At 47.2% G+C, this 16,997-nt stretch overlaps 4 protein-coding genes across 4 annotated transcripts; 2 read left to right on the top strand and 2 right to left on the bottom strand.

The window, feature by feature from the left end:
- Nucleotides 1-3,819: 3,819 nt before the first annotated feature.
- F5B22DRAFT_282614 (uncharacterized protein) lies at nt 3,820-5,316 on the bottom strand. The gene is made up of 2 exons (XM_047970309.1): nt 4,312-5,316; nt 3,820-4,209 (listed from the first exon to the last, which is right to left on the bottom strand). The coding sequence occupies exons 1-2, from the start codon at nt 5,196-5,198 to the stop codon at nt 3,957-3,959; spliced, it is 1,140 nt and encodes a 379-aa protein (XP_047829279.1). The 5' UTR covers nt 5,199-5,316; the 3' UTR covers nt 3,820-3,956.
- Nucleotides 5,317-6,398: 1,082 nt separating this feature from the next.
- F5B22DRAFT_637382 (cytochrome P450) lies at nt 6,399-8,147 on the top strand (the record flags this gene model as incomplete). The annotated part of the gene is made up of 3 exons (XM_047977432.1): nt 6,399-6,579; nt 6,642-8,020; nt 8,085-8,147. 3 exons carry the CDS (start codon nt 6,399-6,401, stop codon nt 8,145-8,147), a joined length of 1,623 nt encoding a protein of 540 aa, XP_047829278.1.
- Nucleotides 8,148-8,985: 838 nt separating this feature from the next.
- Nucleotides 8,986-10,563, top strand: F5B22DRAFT_637381 (heterokaryon incompatibility protein-domain-containing protein; the record flags this gene model as incomplete). Its single annotated transcript, XM_047977431.1, has 6 exons — nt 8,986-9,013; nt 9,149-9,277; nt 9,331-9,683; nt 9,720-9,999; nt 10,053-10,334; nt 10,541-10,563. 6 exons carry the CDS (start codon nt 8,986-8,988, stop codon nt 10,561-10,563), a joined length of 1,095 nt encoding a protein of 364 aa, XP_047829277.1.
- Nucleotides 10,564-11,739: 1,176 nt separating this feature from the next.
- On the bottom strand, nt 11,740-13,963 carry F5B22DRAFT_282505 (uncharacterized protein). The gene is made up of 5 exons (XM_047970308.1): nt 13,653-13,963; nt 12,623-13,532; nt 12,438-12,470; nt 11,948-12,312; nt 11,740-11,895 (listed from the first exon to the last, which is right to left on the bottom strand). Exons 1-5 carry the CDS (start codon nt 13,669-13,671, stop codon nt 11,771-11,773), a joined length of 1,452 nt encoding a protein of 483 aa, XP_047829276.1. The 5' UTR covers nt 13,672-13,963; the 3' UTR covers nt 11,740-11,770.
- Nucleotides 13,964-16,997: the final 3,034 nt, after the last annotated feature.

Below are 16,997 nucleotides of genomic sequence, written 5' to 3'. Positions count from 1 at the left end.
TAACATTAAGTGCCTAGCTCATGATGTATTCAGCCAAGTCTAGCAGGTGGTATGATTTCTTCTTATTTTTGGTAATCTTACTGTCGCCCGATAGTGGCCTTGATGGCACCGAATAAACTTTTGTCTGTAGCAGGAGGCCGCTGTTAGTGCGACCCAGGGTCGGAGTTACGAGCACTGTCCGATGCCACTGGGGATATTGCAGGTAGGGACGTAGAAGATTACCAACACCAATAATATAGAGCAGGGAGGAGGCAGGCTTTTCTGGCATATACTAGGGCCTGGATCATCATTTGTGGTACGCCAGATATGCACCCAAACCGATCAGGGACTCTGTACGCTTCATAGAACCTATTTGGGCGATGTATAGGTCTGGGCTATGTTTAATTCACACCGGTTCTGTTCGGCTACTGGAGCGTGCCCGCTGTTGATCTTGTATGAGTAAACGAGCGGGTAATTTTCCCATGAAGGCTACGAGTTTGCTCTCCTCGTGTCGGTTAGCTGCTACTGCGAGCGAGTGTTCTGATTGTTTGTAATTATTGCATAGGTACGCTTTCTTGACTTGGAGTGCTCGCTTACCATTTTCTTGGGAAAACTCGGATGATTAGGGCAGAATAATTTTGCATGCTTTCTCTATACCTTAGGCCTACCTATTAACTCGCTAACCGTAAGGCTTTAGACAAGCAGGTCCATAGACTAGATCTAGGATTCTTCAGAGGCCTAAAGCTTCGATATCCAAATCAATTTTCCTAAATGACTTTGCCTGTTTTGCACTTTATTTGGAGCCTGGAATTGAGTGCGACGGTTAGTCGTCCCCTCCGGCTCTTTTCTCCTAATTATTCAAGCCTACAAGGCCGTGTTACCTGAATGATATCTTCGTGACGTCTTTCCGCTTCCTTCTAGCTGCCTGTCATCTGAGTCATGAAGTTAAAGCCCCATTCTATTACTGATAGAGCAAGAGGGCTCAGTCGCGCTTACTCATGTCATGAGACATGCGTTGAAGCTTACGCGCGGCGGTAGGTACACCTTGACCTAGATCTTGCTCTCACCCTTGAAAGCCTAGAGTCGGGACTATCCCAAACAACGCTCTTCCCTTTAAGCGTGTTCGTAACTTCTATTATTGCAGGGAAGCTACTGACGAAGGATACGCGTATCAAGAAGTTTACAGTAAGATGTAGGTAGGCGGCTAGGTGTTTGCCTTTATAACCTAACATTCCCATACTTGATTGACCTGTGATTTTCCGACTGTGACTAGAAGCAGACAGAAAAAAATAACGTATACCGTTGATGTATGTCCAGATCAATACAGCTTTCACGTATCGTCACTGTTTTCTATTTCACGGCTTTCAGTTGTCAGGCGCTGTGTGATACTTCTAGATACAAACGAGAACGCTCGAGCATATCTCCAATGGAGACTGAACAAAGGTTCGCGCTTAATCATCCAGACGGATCAAGTCGCTAGCTGACCTAGAGGATAGTGTTCCGACAAAGCTCACTGCCGAGGCACTAAGATATATACCACAAAATCCCCTACTTAGGGTGAGCAAATGGAAGTCAAAAGAAGATGGAACAGTCCCAGGACTATACTATTTAGGTGAGGCCCCGTAATGTGGATGAGGATGCGCAATTAGCAACAGCCCCTGACTTAAACTCCTGATAAGGTCTTGCCGACCAATCAACTAGTAGGGCTGTAACTGTGAGAGACAGAATGAAGGAAGCCAGCGAGATAATCGCTAGGTTCGAAAAGGTTTTTAATGAGGCAGCAAGTCGGTAACCCCTTAAATCTAGACAAATCATCCATGACTTTACTAACAAGGTCTTTTAAAGAGGAAAATGAATAGACCTCGATCCACCTGTCTACGGCAGCAACGAAACCAACGCTGAGGCAGAGTTACTCACACCTTCCTTTCCAAGATACTGTAGGGCGCAATTACAAGCATGGATACGATTCGGTCGCATAATAGACGGTTGTTTGGCTTCAGGGATAGAGCTGAGGGTAGAAGAGAATAAAATGATCAATACAAGCAGTAACACTTTATACAACATAGTAGGCCTGCCGTTAAATGATTCTCCAAAATATCGTTGATAAGACTTATCACTGGTAAATATTTTACGAGACTTGGTAAAGCTTAGATGCTAAACAATACCTGAGCTTGATACCTCTGCCATATGCCCTACGATAAACCTTCAACCTAGAATAGCAATGGGAAAGTAACAACTGTTAAATGGCCTATCAAGAGAGCTGGCCGTCGCAGTTAGCAAGGTCCGACGTCTCGGAATTGAGTTATACTTTAACTCCGGGTGCGCATCTCTATATATAATATCACAAGATCTCTCTAAGTGCCCGCTAAACGCTCCTGGAATATATCAGGCTTAGGTAAGACGTAGCATGCATCAGAATCAATGAAACCAATGCTACTAAGTCCCACATTTTCTACCGTTAGAGTATGTATGAGTTATTATTACCACCTGAGGATCTCAATGCCTCTGTTGATAGGCTAGAGACCGGATACAGACACGGACTTCTTTTTTTCTTGCCATCTTAGGAACGTTCCTAATCCAGCCTCTCCAAGTGTTCTCAGATCTTGAGAGCTAGAGATATGTAACTTGATGTTCTAACACTGTGTATATGTCAATAGTTGAATACCACTATAAGCTTTGGGTACCGCGGGAGCCGTGCTCGGGGACATACGAGTCAGCTCTCGCATGTATACTCCGAATATTTCATTTGATCTTATCACTTGTCAACAAAACCAAAGAACCTTCGTCCCGAGACTCTGATTTCACTTGATAATCAACGCAACGCAGCGAGGTAAAATACGCTTAGTATTAACTACCATAAGATACAATGGCATTCTTGGCTCTGAGACTCGTAAGTCTTTCCGAAGAAGAGCCACAATGGCTTGATAATCACATCGAGCCTATCCAGCTGAGTAGTCACGCTGAACGTGAACACCTTGATATTTAAAGACGTTACACATACTAGCCGCGCCGAGCATCTTGCACTTATGTTGCCTGCGGAGCGCGAGCGTGCGCCCATTAGAAATATAAGACATCTTTGTAATCGAAAGTGAGGCTATTCAGCCCCGGCTTATGTGAGACATGTTAAACATATCCTGGAGGTTAGCAAAGTCCAGTGAACTGGCACCAAAAACAGGGAGAGATCCGAATGGACCACATTGCTCTTTGTTTGCCATAGCGCATTCCCACGTGTAGCTTTCAATATCAAGTCTTGGTATTAACCCTTGTTGCAAAGAGTCGGTGTACAGGGTACGTTAGACTATGACAAATATATAAATGAAAATACCCAATATTCAGCCTCTTTCTCAAACCGCACATTTGAGGGTGTTGCTACACATCGAACTAGGACCTCGCGTTCTCGGGTCTTAAACGCAGGAAGCCGGCCTCTAGAAGGTATCCGGAAAGGTGGACTTTGGTGGATGTTGGAGGAACCTCGCAAGGAGTTGCCAATCTGACTTACACCGCCTTAGGAGTGCTGATTTCTAAAGGACCCATCGTAGCCTGACCTATTAAAGCGATCTAATCTGCCAGACTCCTCAACATGCAGCGCTAAATACAACTGTATATACTCATTAGTTATCTTCATCTTCATTCCAGGCATATTCCAGTTCGGAGAATGTATTCAGAATGCGTCAGCGGTAGATGTAACAAGATCCCGCTCTTAACTCAAGCATCACCTACACAATATCGATCTATCGTTACAAATATGAAATATATAGAAGACTTGGCTAGTTGACATCCCTCACGAAGGTGTGGGGTTAACGGAAGTGAACTAGCACCACCTCAGCACCTTCATTAGCGATCAATTCGAGATCTATTCAGACGATTTCAAGTCTAAGTTGTAAGCTGTATCCCTACCCCTGGAGATCCCTTTGTTTATAGATGATGTCCGCAGCAAGGTTGCACCCGCTCCGTGTCCACTTCTCCGTGAAAACATCCTAATCGACATCTTCGTCTTTTGAATTCTCGGAAACATCCTTGCCCTTCTCCACGTCGGCATCGTCTATCTTCCCTGCCTCCACCGCCAACATCTTATCCTCGTGTGTCGCTTCCAGTGCCGCAGGCTTCAGCGACCCGTCCTCATTGACGTCCTCCTTCAAGTACAGCGAGAACAAGATGACGAGGTACGTTTCCTCCGTGGTGCGGTTGCGAAGCACGTACCTAAGGGTGTGTGAGCGCTTCTTACGGTCCCTATGTGCGAATAGCGAATAAGATACTGCCAATTGGAAATAAAAGAAAGACACGCAGAGATTATAACAACGACAAGAGAGAAGAGTTTATCTGGCTTCTTACCTAAGGTCCTGACCATCCCAATATTTCATAATCGGCAGCGTGAACCCGGGTAGTCGCAGCGAAAAGTCCTTGAAGTCGATGTAGGGGTTGAAGAAATCAACACAATACGTCTTTTCATACTCAAAGACCCATTTATCCTTGCTATCCTTCGCAAGCGCCCATTTCTTCCTCTCCTTAGCACCGTCAGGGGCGCCAATCGCACGCCGGGCCTCCATCCCGGCTTCATCACCTCCTTCATCAAAATACAGGCCCCCCTTTTCTGGATCGTGCTCTCCAAAGCCGACGTATATGTTGTTGAAAGAGGAGAGCCCCGGCCCGTACAGATACGGCATGTCAGCGTACGGGTCGCCGTCGAGACCCGGATCGATCCACCATTTGACGATATTCATGGCATAGCTGAAGCCCGGCGGTAGACGGTCTCTGATCGGGTGATCGAAGTCATTACCAAACTGCAGATCGTGACCTGGGATGCCGTTCACGGCAGATGAGGGTTCGGCCTTTTCATCTGCTGTGCTAGATTCCTCTGACGCCCCTTGAGGTGCGTCGTCGTTGAAAGGTCCATTGGTAGTTGGGCCGGCGCATGATGACGGCTTGGATCCGGCCGAAGGACTCTGCCGACGGGACTTCTTAGGCCGCTTTGGCGTGAACCGGATAGCAAGACTGTATTGATCGTCGTTACTGGCGTGAGGCTCCAAGGAAAAGTAAGGAGAGGTAGTTGGCGAATTACGTGGCAGGCCATTATAATTCTGGACACGCACGTTGATCTCGGCATCTATGAGGTCGTTGCTGATTTTCACAGTCTCAGGGGAGTTGACTGGAACAAGCACGTGATTGTCGGTGTTGTAGTCGGACCCCGCCGTTACTCGGATGACATATTTATCCGCCATACCGTGACACCCTTGTGAAATATCGCCAGGGAGCTTTACTCCCGTATCACGTCAACTGTTCTCAAGAATCAAACAGAGTGGGTTGGAGACCAGTGACAGTCGCACGCCTTTGTTAGGTATCTCTTCAGCTAGAGTTCTGGAACCGCAAAACGACTGTATGTCTCTCGAGTGAAACAGTTATGAAGCAGCTCGAACAATATCAAACTAGATCAAGAAAACGTTACGGACGGAAAAAATATGTTAAATATATACACTCCACTTGTGGAATTTGATATTGGAGCATGTCATAAAGCCCAGATTGAAAAGCTGCACAACTGGATGATGGCAAAGAACAAATTGAATGACGTCGGACATGGCAACCCAAAACGGACAGGGATGGTGTGCGTTAGCTCGCTTTAATAGGTCAGGTTGGCTTTCAATGTACAGTGTAATTTGTCACCTTTATACACTGTAATGTTTGAGCCATGTGGCGTTCTTCTCTCTGGTCTCGACTCGACTCGACTCGACAACACAAGTCGAATAGCACCTCGCGTGAACCCATTCGAAACAATATAGCGATAAGCACTGTCTGGCAGTCAGCCCTGAAATCTGTGGGTATGTCAAAAAAGGGAAAGTGACGTGTGCAATTGCTCCTTGGCGCGCTGCCACCAATCCTGGCATAGCCATGAACAAACATCTTACGAAGTAGGTAAGCCTCTCATGGGCCCTTCGTCTTCTGGCCTGAAATGCCAACGGCTGGCTGGGAATCTAGCACGGCCGTTTGGCAATCAACGAGGAGTACCGTACCAGTAGGATACCTAGTAGTACGGACGCCCGGGAAGCAAAATTTAGGTGGCTCGGGATGCGGAGAGTACTACGGAGTCCGAGAGGGGTCACTGTCCAAAAACCTCAGATTCATTATCAGGGTCCCCTTAGATTACTAATGCATAGACATAACAGGTAAACTTGCTATAGAGTATGGCCTCTTTATATAAAATAGGAGAAGAATTGCGATTCAAGCTCGATACATTTGTTTGTTTCACTGAACTGAGGTAACCCGAGGCAGGGAAACGAGAGAGGAAATCTGAGCATCTGATCTACCTTCACCTTCGCCTGTTTCGCATCGCCGTTCAGTCTCATAACCGGAGCATTGCAGCTGATGTAATCGGCACAACGTACATCTCTTACCACCGCGCCCATCGCCCTTAAAAGAAACCCAAGATGTTGCTGCCTCTCCTGCTCACGTCTCTCATAGCCCTTGGCACATATTTGTACATCACGCTCCGTTACAAGCGCTTCAGCCAATATGCTCACATTCCTCAATTTCCGTCCTCCCTTCTCCTAGGCCACTTGAAGACTATGGATGAGTACATACGGCGTATCCCAGCCGATGGCCATACTGGTATCGCATTGCCCAGCCCCTCATTGCACAACAGTAGTATACTCTCGCTAATCATCAGATAGATATTGCCTTCACGGCAATGCATGAGAAGTTGGGTCGCCCACCTCTGTTTTTGATTGATACCCGCCCCTTCAGCATCCCAGCCGTCATCGTGACGAACCATGATATTGCCGAGCAAGTAGCCAAAGCCTCGGCTCAGTTCCCAGCAAGCGCGCCCAAGCCAACTTTCAAGTATCTCGAGCATCTCATTGGGTCAGCTTCAATCCTCTCGTCCGAAGAAGACCAGTGGAAGGCGCTGCGGAAGAGGTACAGCCCGGGGTTCGCTCCGCAACATCTGGTCACGCTCTTGCCATCTATTTTGGATAAGATAGTCCCCTTTGTGAAGCATCTTGATAGCTATGCTGATAAGGAGGAGACTTTCGCCTTGGTCCCTCTCATCACTAACTTGACTTTTGACATCATCGGATCCGTGATTATGGACTCAGATCTAGACGCACAGAATCCAGACCCAGCTATGCAGGGTGAGCTCGTTCGACGGTACATCGAGTTGCTCGTTACCTATAACGACGACAAGGCAGATATACCCTGGTGGCTCACCCCCATGAGAGAGATGAAACGTTATCGACTGAGCAGTCGTGTCGACGAGCTGATCAAGGACACGATCCGCCACAAATTCGCCGAGCAGCGCGGCGCCTCCGCGTCTCAAAAATCGCGCAGCATTCTCGCGCTGAGCTTAGGAGACGCCGAATCCCTTACTCCAGAACTCGTCAACGTGACATGCGACCAGCTGAAGACGTTTCTCATCGCAGGCCACGACACGACCAGCGTAATGCTAGCATGGGTGTTCTATGAGCTATCGCTGAATCCCCAAGCCTTAGCTGCCGTTCGCGCCGAGCTCGACAGTCTCCTCGGCCCCGACACAGATCCGGAGGCGGTGCGCGCCCGGTTTCTCAGCCCCGAGGGTCCGGAAATAGTACAGAAGATGCCGTATGTATCCGCAGTCATCAAGGAGGCGTTGCGACTACACCCACCGGCCGCCACGGCCCGTTACACGAAGCCTGGGACGGGATTCACGGTGCGCGCGCCGACGGGCGAGGAGTACTGTCTTGACGGCGTGATCATATATAACTGCACAGCCATCATGCATCGCGACCCAGATGTCTACGGAGACACGGCCGACCGCTTTGTTCCCGAGCGCTGGCTGCACGATGGCGGCGCCGGGAGTAACGTCCCCGCTAGTGCATGGAGGCCATTCGAGCGTGGGCCGAGGAACTGCATTGGGCAGGAGTTTGCCAATATCGAAGCGCGCGTCATCATTGCGCATATCGCTCGTCGATATGATTTTACCAAGGTTGGCATGGGCGAGGTTCTGCGCGATGAGAAGGGTCAGCCCGTTATAGATGGCCAGGGCTGCTATACGGTCGTGTCGTCTGTGTACAAGGTAAGTCTCACTACCATTTGGAGTATTTCTATATGTTCCTCCCAACTAACCTGGTATTGTCTAGACTAGACAAGTGACGGCGAAGCCGGCGGATGGGATGAAAGTCAAAGTGGCGCGGAGAGATTAAAATACCTGCCAGGATTAAGGGTCACTTTAATGACCGCTAATGGCAGCATTGGATGAGTAGCTGGCTCAGAGATTATGCTGCTGCCTGTTTTCCTTTCTGAGTTAATAGAGTAGTTATAAAAGTATTTAGGGATCATATAGACTTGATATGCTATACGCGTTGAACGTGTTGAATACGCTGTCACTACAAGTTATACGTGTGTGATCTGCAGACTTCGGCCAGACGCAACGTGATATCTAACGCGAGGCTATTCAGCCCTCACTTATCTGAAACATATTAGCGGAGTTCGGAGATTAGAAATATAGGTTTAATTGTACAGTTAATTGAAGTAAGGTCAGGCCCGTATAGGCCACTTGGATTTGTCGTACGGTGGATATAGTCAATTTCAACCCCCCATCAGCCTTTGTCATACTTCTATCAACTATGTGCTGATCAGAAAGCAGTGTTCATGTACTTTTTGACGACCCTAGATTGGATGTTCAGCAATGGTATATATACTGGCGCTTCCTTTGGGTGTTTTCCAGGGACATTAATATGGAGTACGTCGTAGGCCTTGACGGAGACCTGATTTGGGAGCATGGGCTACAGTAGCATCGCACACTATTTGCTTACCTTCAACTTGGAAACTTCATTGGCTGGCCAGGTGGCAGTGTTTTCCAGTGCCTTACGTGTCCTGCGAAGTGGCTGAAGCAAGGAACGTCCTCGCTACACTTCACATTCTAACAGCGATATTCTGACCTGTCATTATCTCGAAATGGCCCCTGAGAATATTATACCTACACCCCTGAGGTAGTATAACTCTCGGGGTAAAGCTCATCAATATCATCCCTACGACGTTATGATACTTGCTGGCTTAATTGTATCATGTAAACTCATACCCAGATAGGGACTGCCCCCTTGTCTCTTGGGACTGGCTGGGTGATACCTAGGTCCAACAAGTAGCTGACAGCTGCAGTGTCCAGCTTCTCATTGCCCGCATCTTCTGACCTGGTTTTGCTCAGCCATTGCCGACCACCAAACCCCGCACTCTGCGCCGCACACATGTCCTTCCTCGTTTCGTGCACTCACCCCTCTTCAACATAAGTCCCGCAACTCAAAATCTTTCAAAGAATATGATACATCACAGGACCGTTTCTTAGTTCCGTGTCATAGCCTTTCAATTAGTTGCCTACTGAGTGAGTAGGCATATCTGCAAGCATGTGGCTGATCAACGTCGAATCAATGAAGCTTGAAGAGTTCACGCCACCAGATTTACCGACCTATGCAATATTGTCTCATACTTGGGAAGATAACGAAGTTACGTTCCGGGAGTTCAAAAAGAGAAAATATGATAAGAATAAAGCCGGATTTGTCAAGATTAAAAAGACATGCCAGTTAGCCGCTGCCAAGAGCATCAAGTACGTTTGGGTTGATACTTGTTGCATCGACAAGTCATCGAGTGCCGAGCTCTCGGAGGCTATCAACTCTATGTTTGATTGGTATAGGTTGTCTGCCGTTTGTTTTACCTATCTGTCAGACCTCCCAGCAAGTTCTATAGTGTCATTCTCGCTCTGGCGTGATGAAAAATATCAGCTGGTATGCCGCTGGTTCACAAGGGGTTGGACGCTTCAAGAGCTGCTTGCCCCTGATATATTGGAGTTCTATGATAGGGAGTGGAACTTCAGGGGTCGCAAAACAGAATCAGTGGTGATGCAACAACTATCGACTATGACTGGCATTCACAACATGGAAGTCTTTCGAAATCGCGATGCGATTCGCAAGACTGTAGTGGGAGAGAGGATGTCCTGGGTTTCTAAGCGACAAACGAAAAGACTCGAGGACATTGCATATTGTCTTCTAGGTATTTTTCAGGGTAAGTTTTCCTATCTCCAGTCGACCTAACAATGGACTGAGCGATGTACACAGTAAATATGCCTATGCTATATGGGGAAGGTATGCGAGCTTTTCAGCGCCTACAGGAAGAGATTATCAAATCAAGCACCGACATGTCACTTTTCTGCTGGAGGGGAACAGAAAACGAATTTCTTTGTCGTGGTATTCTGGCGCACTCGCCTGCTGAATTCGCCACATACCATGAAACTTCTCAAAACCTTCGAGATAATTATGACCAAACTTACAGCTCGTATCTCAAGGGATCGCTCCCTGAGTTCTCAGTTACTAATAAAGGTGTCCGCATTGAGGCCGACGGTTGGTTTAACGAGGAAGGCGATATAACCGCTCTCAGATGCAGAACACCATTACCGGACTATGAAGCCCTAATTCCGATAAAGCATTTCCACGATGGCATCTATGTTCGGGCGCAGCCAGAGTCGGTATTACCACTGGGTATTGTTCATCGCAGGAAAAAACTAATATATCTAGCAAAGATTGGCTACTTTTTTAAACGCGAATAGTGTCCCTAGGAAGCTACAAGTGATTTAAGTTAGAACCTCAGGGCTAGACAAGTGTTGTATTTGAACGATGATTTGACTACCTACACAACTGTCTGAACTCCCCCAACAAGCTCGGATTCCATAAAGAGGGCATCTCCGCGTTTTCGTCACGAACCTTATGTCCGGATCTTATCCCATTTACCTGCACGTTGGTTACGGCGGGGACTTCTATTAAGCGACGAGAGCTTCGTTGTAGAAGTTTACATATGTGAATAATTGTCAATAGAAAAAGGTTACAAATCAAAACGGGAAATATGTTAACCGTCGTGATTGCATATTGAGGTCTCCCGCATTCCCTTGGCATCTAGGAACAAGTCAGAGAGCCGAGAGTCCCAGCAATAACATGTGATACAATAGTTATAGCGAGGTTGGGGTAACGCAACCAACTGTCATCATCCTATGACCGAATAGATCTATCTTGCGGGCCACTCGTGTGGCGAGTATTATACTTACTCTCAGGACGGTCCTGTTACATTAGGACGAACTGCCCCTCCGTGTTCACAGGGCCTGGGGCGTAACACATTTACTACCTGGTGTAACTCAAATCTGATCAGTGCCAGAGTCCAAGGGCGGCCCCTTAAACGACTATGCGTTCCAATTTGAATGCACCGTCTGGACTGCTGAAAGAAGACTATTTTATACAGAATTGGGTGCAGATGGAACTATAGCTCAACAAAGTAGGGGCCAAGTAACAAATCACGTTTTCTGCACCCCAAATACATCACGAACATGTATATATCATACGTATCTCTTCCCCTTCATGGTAGTAATATATGAAAGGCCCCTCGATGGCAAACTATTATATAACTAAGCAGACTCACTAGATATCTGAACCTTGGTGCTGAGTAGTATGACTCAAAGCTTCCGCAGTAAACATTCATCCTTTGGTATCTAGGCGGGTGATAGTCGCATGTATCAACTCTTCTGATCCTATCTTAAGAATCGCCAAGCAGAGAGAATGGTTTCATTTTCAAGTTGCGTTAAAAGTATTTGCACCAAAACTAATTAATTTAATTTATTTAATTTATATTTCGCTTATGACGTACTCGCCGACCCAGTGGCATGCATATAGCTGGTATACAGCTATCTCAAAATACAATAATGCGGACAATATTAACAGGATTGTGTGATTATGTGCTCCGCCGGGGAGGGGGGTAGGGGGGTCGTAGATATACATATACCCAGGTTGATTCAAGACGGAACAAGAAATTGGTCGATTTCAACCCTCTCAAAGAAACTAATATGGCCAAAGTCGACCCAATATTGAGCCAGTCGATTGTGCGAGAGAAGGATGAGCTGTGACTCAATATACTTATCTAGAAATAGAATGTCAATATTAGCCGCGAAGCACGCCATGAAATATCTTACCGTCTGTAAACCCTATTCCAGCTATGTGACCACGGCTTCTCACAATCCTAGCACCCTGGAAAGGTGGCTCCTGGGCAATGCCGACGAGGCCCTCTTCTCCAAGATCATCCGCCAAAAATGTGTATTCACCCCTGGGAACATTCGGATCCCCCGTAAGCTTGATTGCCTCCAACCGACCCCGATATACTTTCTGAGCTAGGAAACGTGACTGGAACTCTGTGTCGCTTTCGTTCTCAAGCTTTACGAGGGGTTCCTTGTAGCCTTCTTCGTCGATATCGGGCTGATTGATAAGGAGAAACTCACAGCCATGAACACTGTAGTCGCCGACCCAAATACCTCTCCACGGTCTCTCAGGCGTAGGAGTACTGCGAGGTTCGGTGTAAGTTTTAAGAGTTTGCCAACATGCCTGCCCCAACGCAGGATTCTGTATGAGGACTAGTTTCCTGCAAAAGGATAATCAAGATGGGTAAAGACCTAGAAAAAAACTTACTATAATGAGGGGTCCAATGTCGAATATGTCACGCTATTGACTATATGTCAGCTATTGTACTACTCACAAGCTGTGACCTTTTTTTCCAACCCGCAACAAGTATTCAGTCGTATTTTGCCAGGAAAGGCGCTTTATACTCTGGGGATAGCCGCGACAAGAGCTAAATCACTTCGATAAGTACTCACCACTCCTCGCCAATATGGAACCCTATCGTTGGAGGACCCAATTCCATCCATTGGCGAATTCGGAAAGTTGTATCGGAAACCTCAGAACGCTTGACTGGTCTCCATCTTGGTGATGAAATCAAGTCATGGGTAGGCCCCCCTGCAATGTCAGACGGGTGGCCAAAAACCCGGTCAGCCGCGGGGATAGTGGGTGGCGGCCAAACCATGTTGTAAGGGAAAATATCTCCTGTATCGAGAAGGGTGTCTCTTTCATGTTCTTCGATAGGTTTCGCGAGCACGAACGTGCTGAATCTCGGGTCCGACCCTTGGCTGTAACTCATCGGGTGCTCCGGGAAGAAGCGGCGAGCGGGCCTTGTTGTAGAGTCTGGTGATGATAGAGAAATGCGCATAAGGTTTTCTAGCCTATCAACATTAAATTGAAGGATCGGTTTATCGAGATGTAGTTTGATCTTGGGCTCAAAGTAATGGATATGGACAGTAGGATCGGCGAGCCAGGGCTCACTCCCATCACGAAACCGTGTTGCGAGGAGTTGGTAGCCTTCGATACAGCCTCGACGCCCATCGTACCTGACGATAATCATCTGCCCGGTTAGTGAGCGGTCACAAAACCATATCTTGTGCCGAGTCAGGAACCAATATTGATTATGGGCCACGAAGAGCGCGCGCCAGGTTTCGCACGGATATGGCGACTTGATTTCATTCCGTGGTAGGTTCGCTAAGACGTGTCGATGCCAATGTAGATCATTCTCAGCGTGAGCTCGTAACGTACGGCATACTAAGGACAGACCAACGAGTTCAACAGGCGTTAAATACGAAAGAATCGCATCAATTAGCTCTGTCGGCAGCTCGAACAGCCTAGGGCGATGATGAGGGATGGCCAAAGGTGTCGAGGTGTCAATAGTGCCTATGCCTGAGATAGGCGCCAGTTGTCAGTGAAAGAGGCTTTGCTCAATCGTATGTTGACTGAGTTTATAGAAATAGGAATGCATAAGGACTTCGCCAATCTACAATTGACATGTTGGCGACTCACTGGAAGCATGATTGGCCATTCTGAAGCGACGTGACGTCCGACTAAGAACACAATTGGAGCTAGGGAGAGACACTGAGGAGATACAATCGAATTCTTTGACTTGAAATAGGTGTGGATGGAGGGCTCGAGCTTTATTCCCGGGCGTTTGGTCGTTGGCAGAATGAGGCGCTCCTTTTTCTTAATGAGACCCCAACGTTACAGGAGACGTAGCAACAATGAAAGGCATCAATCCCGAGGAGGCGTTAGAGCACGCGATGTTTGACGGGTTTATCAACTTCGGGCTAGAGAAGTCAGTACGTAGGATTCACAAGCCAGGCTGAGCCGATTGGTTATGGCTTGATCGAGAGACGTGGCAGGCTTAGATGTATCTGTATCTGCAACACACGATATCGGCAAGAGGCCCAATATGGTCTCGAAGGCTGTGAATTGCACTTCAGACCGGGTGTTGTTAGCCGGACAAAACTCAACACGACCTGAGGGATCTGAGGGATATTGCGAGGCCATGAGCAGCGACTCAAGCTGGCGGGCAGAGAATATCACATGGCATGTTACGTGGTGGTGCTTGAAGAAGGCCGTCTGGCAAGGTAGGTCGGCTCACGAGTCATGGAAGCGCCTGTGCGGCTGACGAAACGTATCGGGGAAGAGTCGTGGGCTACTGCTGAGTGGATTGGCGAGTGCCGTCTTCATTGGCCATCGGAGAATTGGGAGATGAATGGCGGCGGGTATGGAGAAAAAGAGCTGTTGGTTGGTAGAGGTCGAGGCAAGTCCTTGATAGAGCTGGTGGGATTGGACGGTTGGTTGCGAGATCCGGAATATATTGTAGCCACTGGTATTATGTCTGGGACTATGTCCGGTACTATGTAGCAAGGTACCACCACAAACTCAAAGCCAAGCTCACGTCATGAAGCACCTGACGAGGGCCTCGGTCCATTCGTAGTTAGCTGGCACGTACATGGATCTTGTATGTATGTAGATAGATGCAACTCAATGGTCCCTCTAAATGGTCCCTTTCTGCAGATTATAACCCACTACCTCGCATCCCATGCCCTGATGGATGATGGGGTGATATTTTGGCCTGGAGTTGCAGGTGATCAATAACAGAGGGCGGTTTTGGCGGGGAAGGGAGGGGCTCGATCTGATGAGCGGAAAATGCAGGTGAAGTAGCTGCAGTATCGCCCTCTAGGCGCTTATCGTACCTACTTAGGGCCAGCCTAGGTACCCACCATAGCAACCACATACCTAGGTCCTAGGTAGGTACTTACCTATAGGTACTACGTAGATATAGGTATACCAGGTTGCTATATTGGTCACAATTCAGGTACCTAGTGTAGAGTGCGGTAGAGCACCTGTGACGTAGCATCCCGAGAGCATGCAAACCTTTACCACCTTCCATTTCCACCTACCGCTACCAGGTAACAGCCGAATTGCTGCTCCCGATGCGGAATCTCCAAAGCATCGACGTCTGGGCAAAAAACACGACCCTACTTATGAGTTATCAGTCTTGGGTAAATGCAGAATACCTTGCATACCGACTACATATAACAGTAAGTAGGTACTAATACCTATGCTACTCGGTCAGGATCGGTCCGTTACAGCTCGCTACCTACAGATACAGATTTAAAGTCTAAGTACGAGACACAACGTTCGGTACCGATGGACCTGTGACCCGCATCTTGTGAACTGGAAATACCGATAGGTCTAACGTATCGCTAATGCGTTCGCATCGACGCTAAATTCGGATATCGGAAGGTGGATAAGAGATCCGAGGGACTTCCTCATGTTGCAGCTTACATAGTAGGCTTGGTTCTCTAAGAATGAAGTTGAACACGAGCCAAGGACTAAGAATAGAATACCCTAAGCTAGGTGCCCTTGTTGTTACCCATGTGGTTCTGTGTCCCTCCGTCCTAGTCTCCCGTGTCCCGAGCAACTGTTGTGATAGGTAGTCCATCTGTATTGAGTTCATTTCCTTCACATATATGGCCCTTTCCCATCTTCGTACATCACCCCATCATTAATCCTATCGCGGTACCGCCAGAGCCTTTTTCCTAGTGTAGTCTGAAGCATTGATTGAGAATAGCAACTAGGTACTTGTTTGCATCTTCACCCTTATCATAGTCTACCTCCATGATGTTGATTTGCAACGTACCGGGATCTAGATCATTAGATGCAACCAAATGATCGAAAACGACGCCGAAGTAGTCAATATAATTGCTAGACAAAGGCATAAAGTGATCAGCTCGAGGAATAGTTCCAGCAAAATACAAAGCTAGACTGATGTTACTAACTGCAGGCGTGGAATGCGACTGCCTCTTTTACCTACCTAGGTACCCAGCCCAAATACTGGTCTCTGATAACCATGTCACGAGCAACATCTAGACGCGCATCAACCCCATATAATATTCTCGAACGTCAAAAACGACGCCGTTAGACGTTCGAGCGGTCTAACGGTTATTATATAGCCCCACGTTCAACAAATACTTTATAGGTGAGCTGTGCAGGACGCATAGCACCGGAAGTGGAAGGTCCTGGTTGTCTATGCTCACTTCCCATGAGGCATCTGGGACAAGTCTCTGTATGGCAGTCAACGGACCATCAATACTGGTTCTCAACGGGCGTTCTAGCGGTGGAGAGTGGAGATCGTGAGCTGGGGTGTAGATGCAGGGAGGAATATGCAATTCAATAGGCATGGTGTCCGGGATATAGATTGAGAGTCGGCTTATAATTAGTGCTCATAGATGAAGATGCAGAAACCATCAACCTTGCCTTCAGATAGGAATCAAAGTAACATTGTTGCACCTATATCCTAGTTCCTGCCTTTGTATAGTTAGTGGTCTTCATGGCTGCCTGGATACAGTCTTCACTGCTACATATGTAGATAACTGCACACCAATCAACAACCAACTACATCATAACTAGTAGTACCTTTAACATATTTACCAGCATGCAGAAATGCATCATAATTACTACCATGATATTTACACATTACAGTATGAGATATCGTTGTTTTCGTCGTATTGACCACAGAATTCTTATGTGACTTCATATTCGTTTAAGTAGCTGATAATAGTCATGTCCTCGAATTTGATACCTCTGGAAGATCCCAGAATCAAGAGTTATCGCCACGATTAATTCTCATGTCACAGGCATTCTAATGTAAAGGGTTAAAGTAGCGAAGGGGGAAATTGGACGAGCTTCATTACTACATATATACAAATAAAAAGCTTCAACCATCTCCCAGCCCTCTACCTATTATTCTACCCGCTATACGTTCAGTCATCACACTCGCACATCATGGGAAATTACATGATTTTCTATGTGAATTCTTTTGTTTCTCTGACATTGGTT

The sequence above is a fragment of the Xylaria bambusicola genome, assembly GCF_022495145.1.
Source record: "Xylaria bambusicola strain CBS 139988 unplaced genomic scaffold F5B22scaffold_31, whole genome shotgun sequence".
NCBI classification, from domain to species: Eukaryota; Fungi; Ascomycota; class Sordariomycetes; order Xylariales; family Xylariaceae; genus Xylaria; species Xylaria bambusicola.
Note: the sequence above shows the minus strand (reverse complement) of the source record. Positions and strands in the feature narration are given on the sequence as shown.

Bases quoted from the DNA above. Each gene is read 5' to 3' on its own strand.
- F5B22DRAFT_282614 (XM_047970309.1), bottom strand. From the start codon at position 5,198: ATGGCGGATAAATATGTCATCCGAGTAACGGCGGGGTCCGACTACAAC. The intron at 4,210-4,311 runs GTAAGAAGCCAG...ATTCGCACATAG, and splicing joins TGGGATGGTCAGGACCTTAG to GGACCGTAAGAAGCGCTCAC.
- F5B22DRAFT_282505 (XM_047970308.1), bottom strand. The intron at 12,313-12,437 runs GTAAGTTTTTTT...CGAACCTCGCAG, and splicing joins ACATTGGACCCCTCATTATA to TACTCCTACGCCTGAGAGAC. The intron at 11,896-11,947 runs GTAAGATATTTC...TTCTATTTCTAG, and splicing joins TGGAATAGGGTTTACAGACG to ATAAGTATATTGAGTCACAG.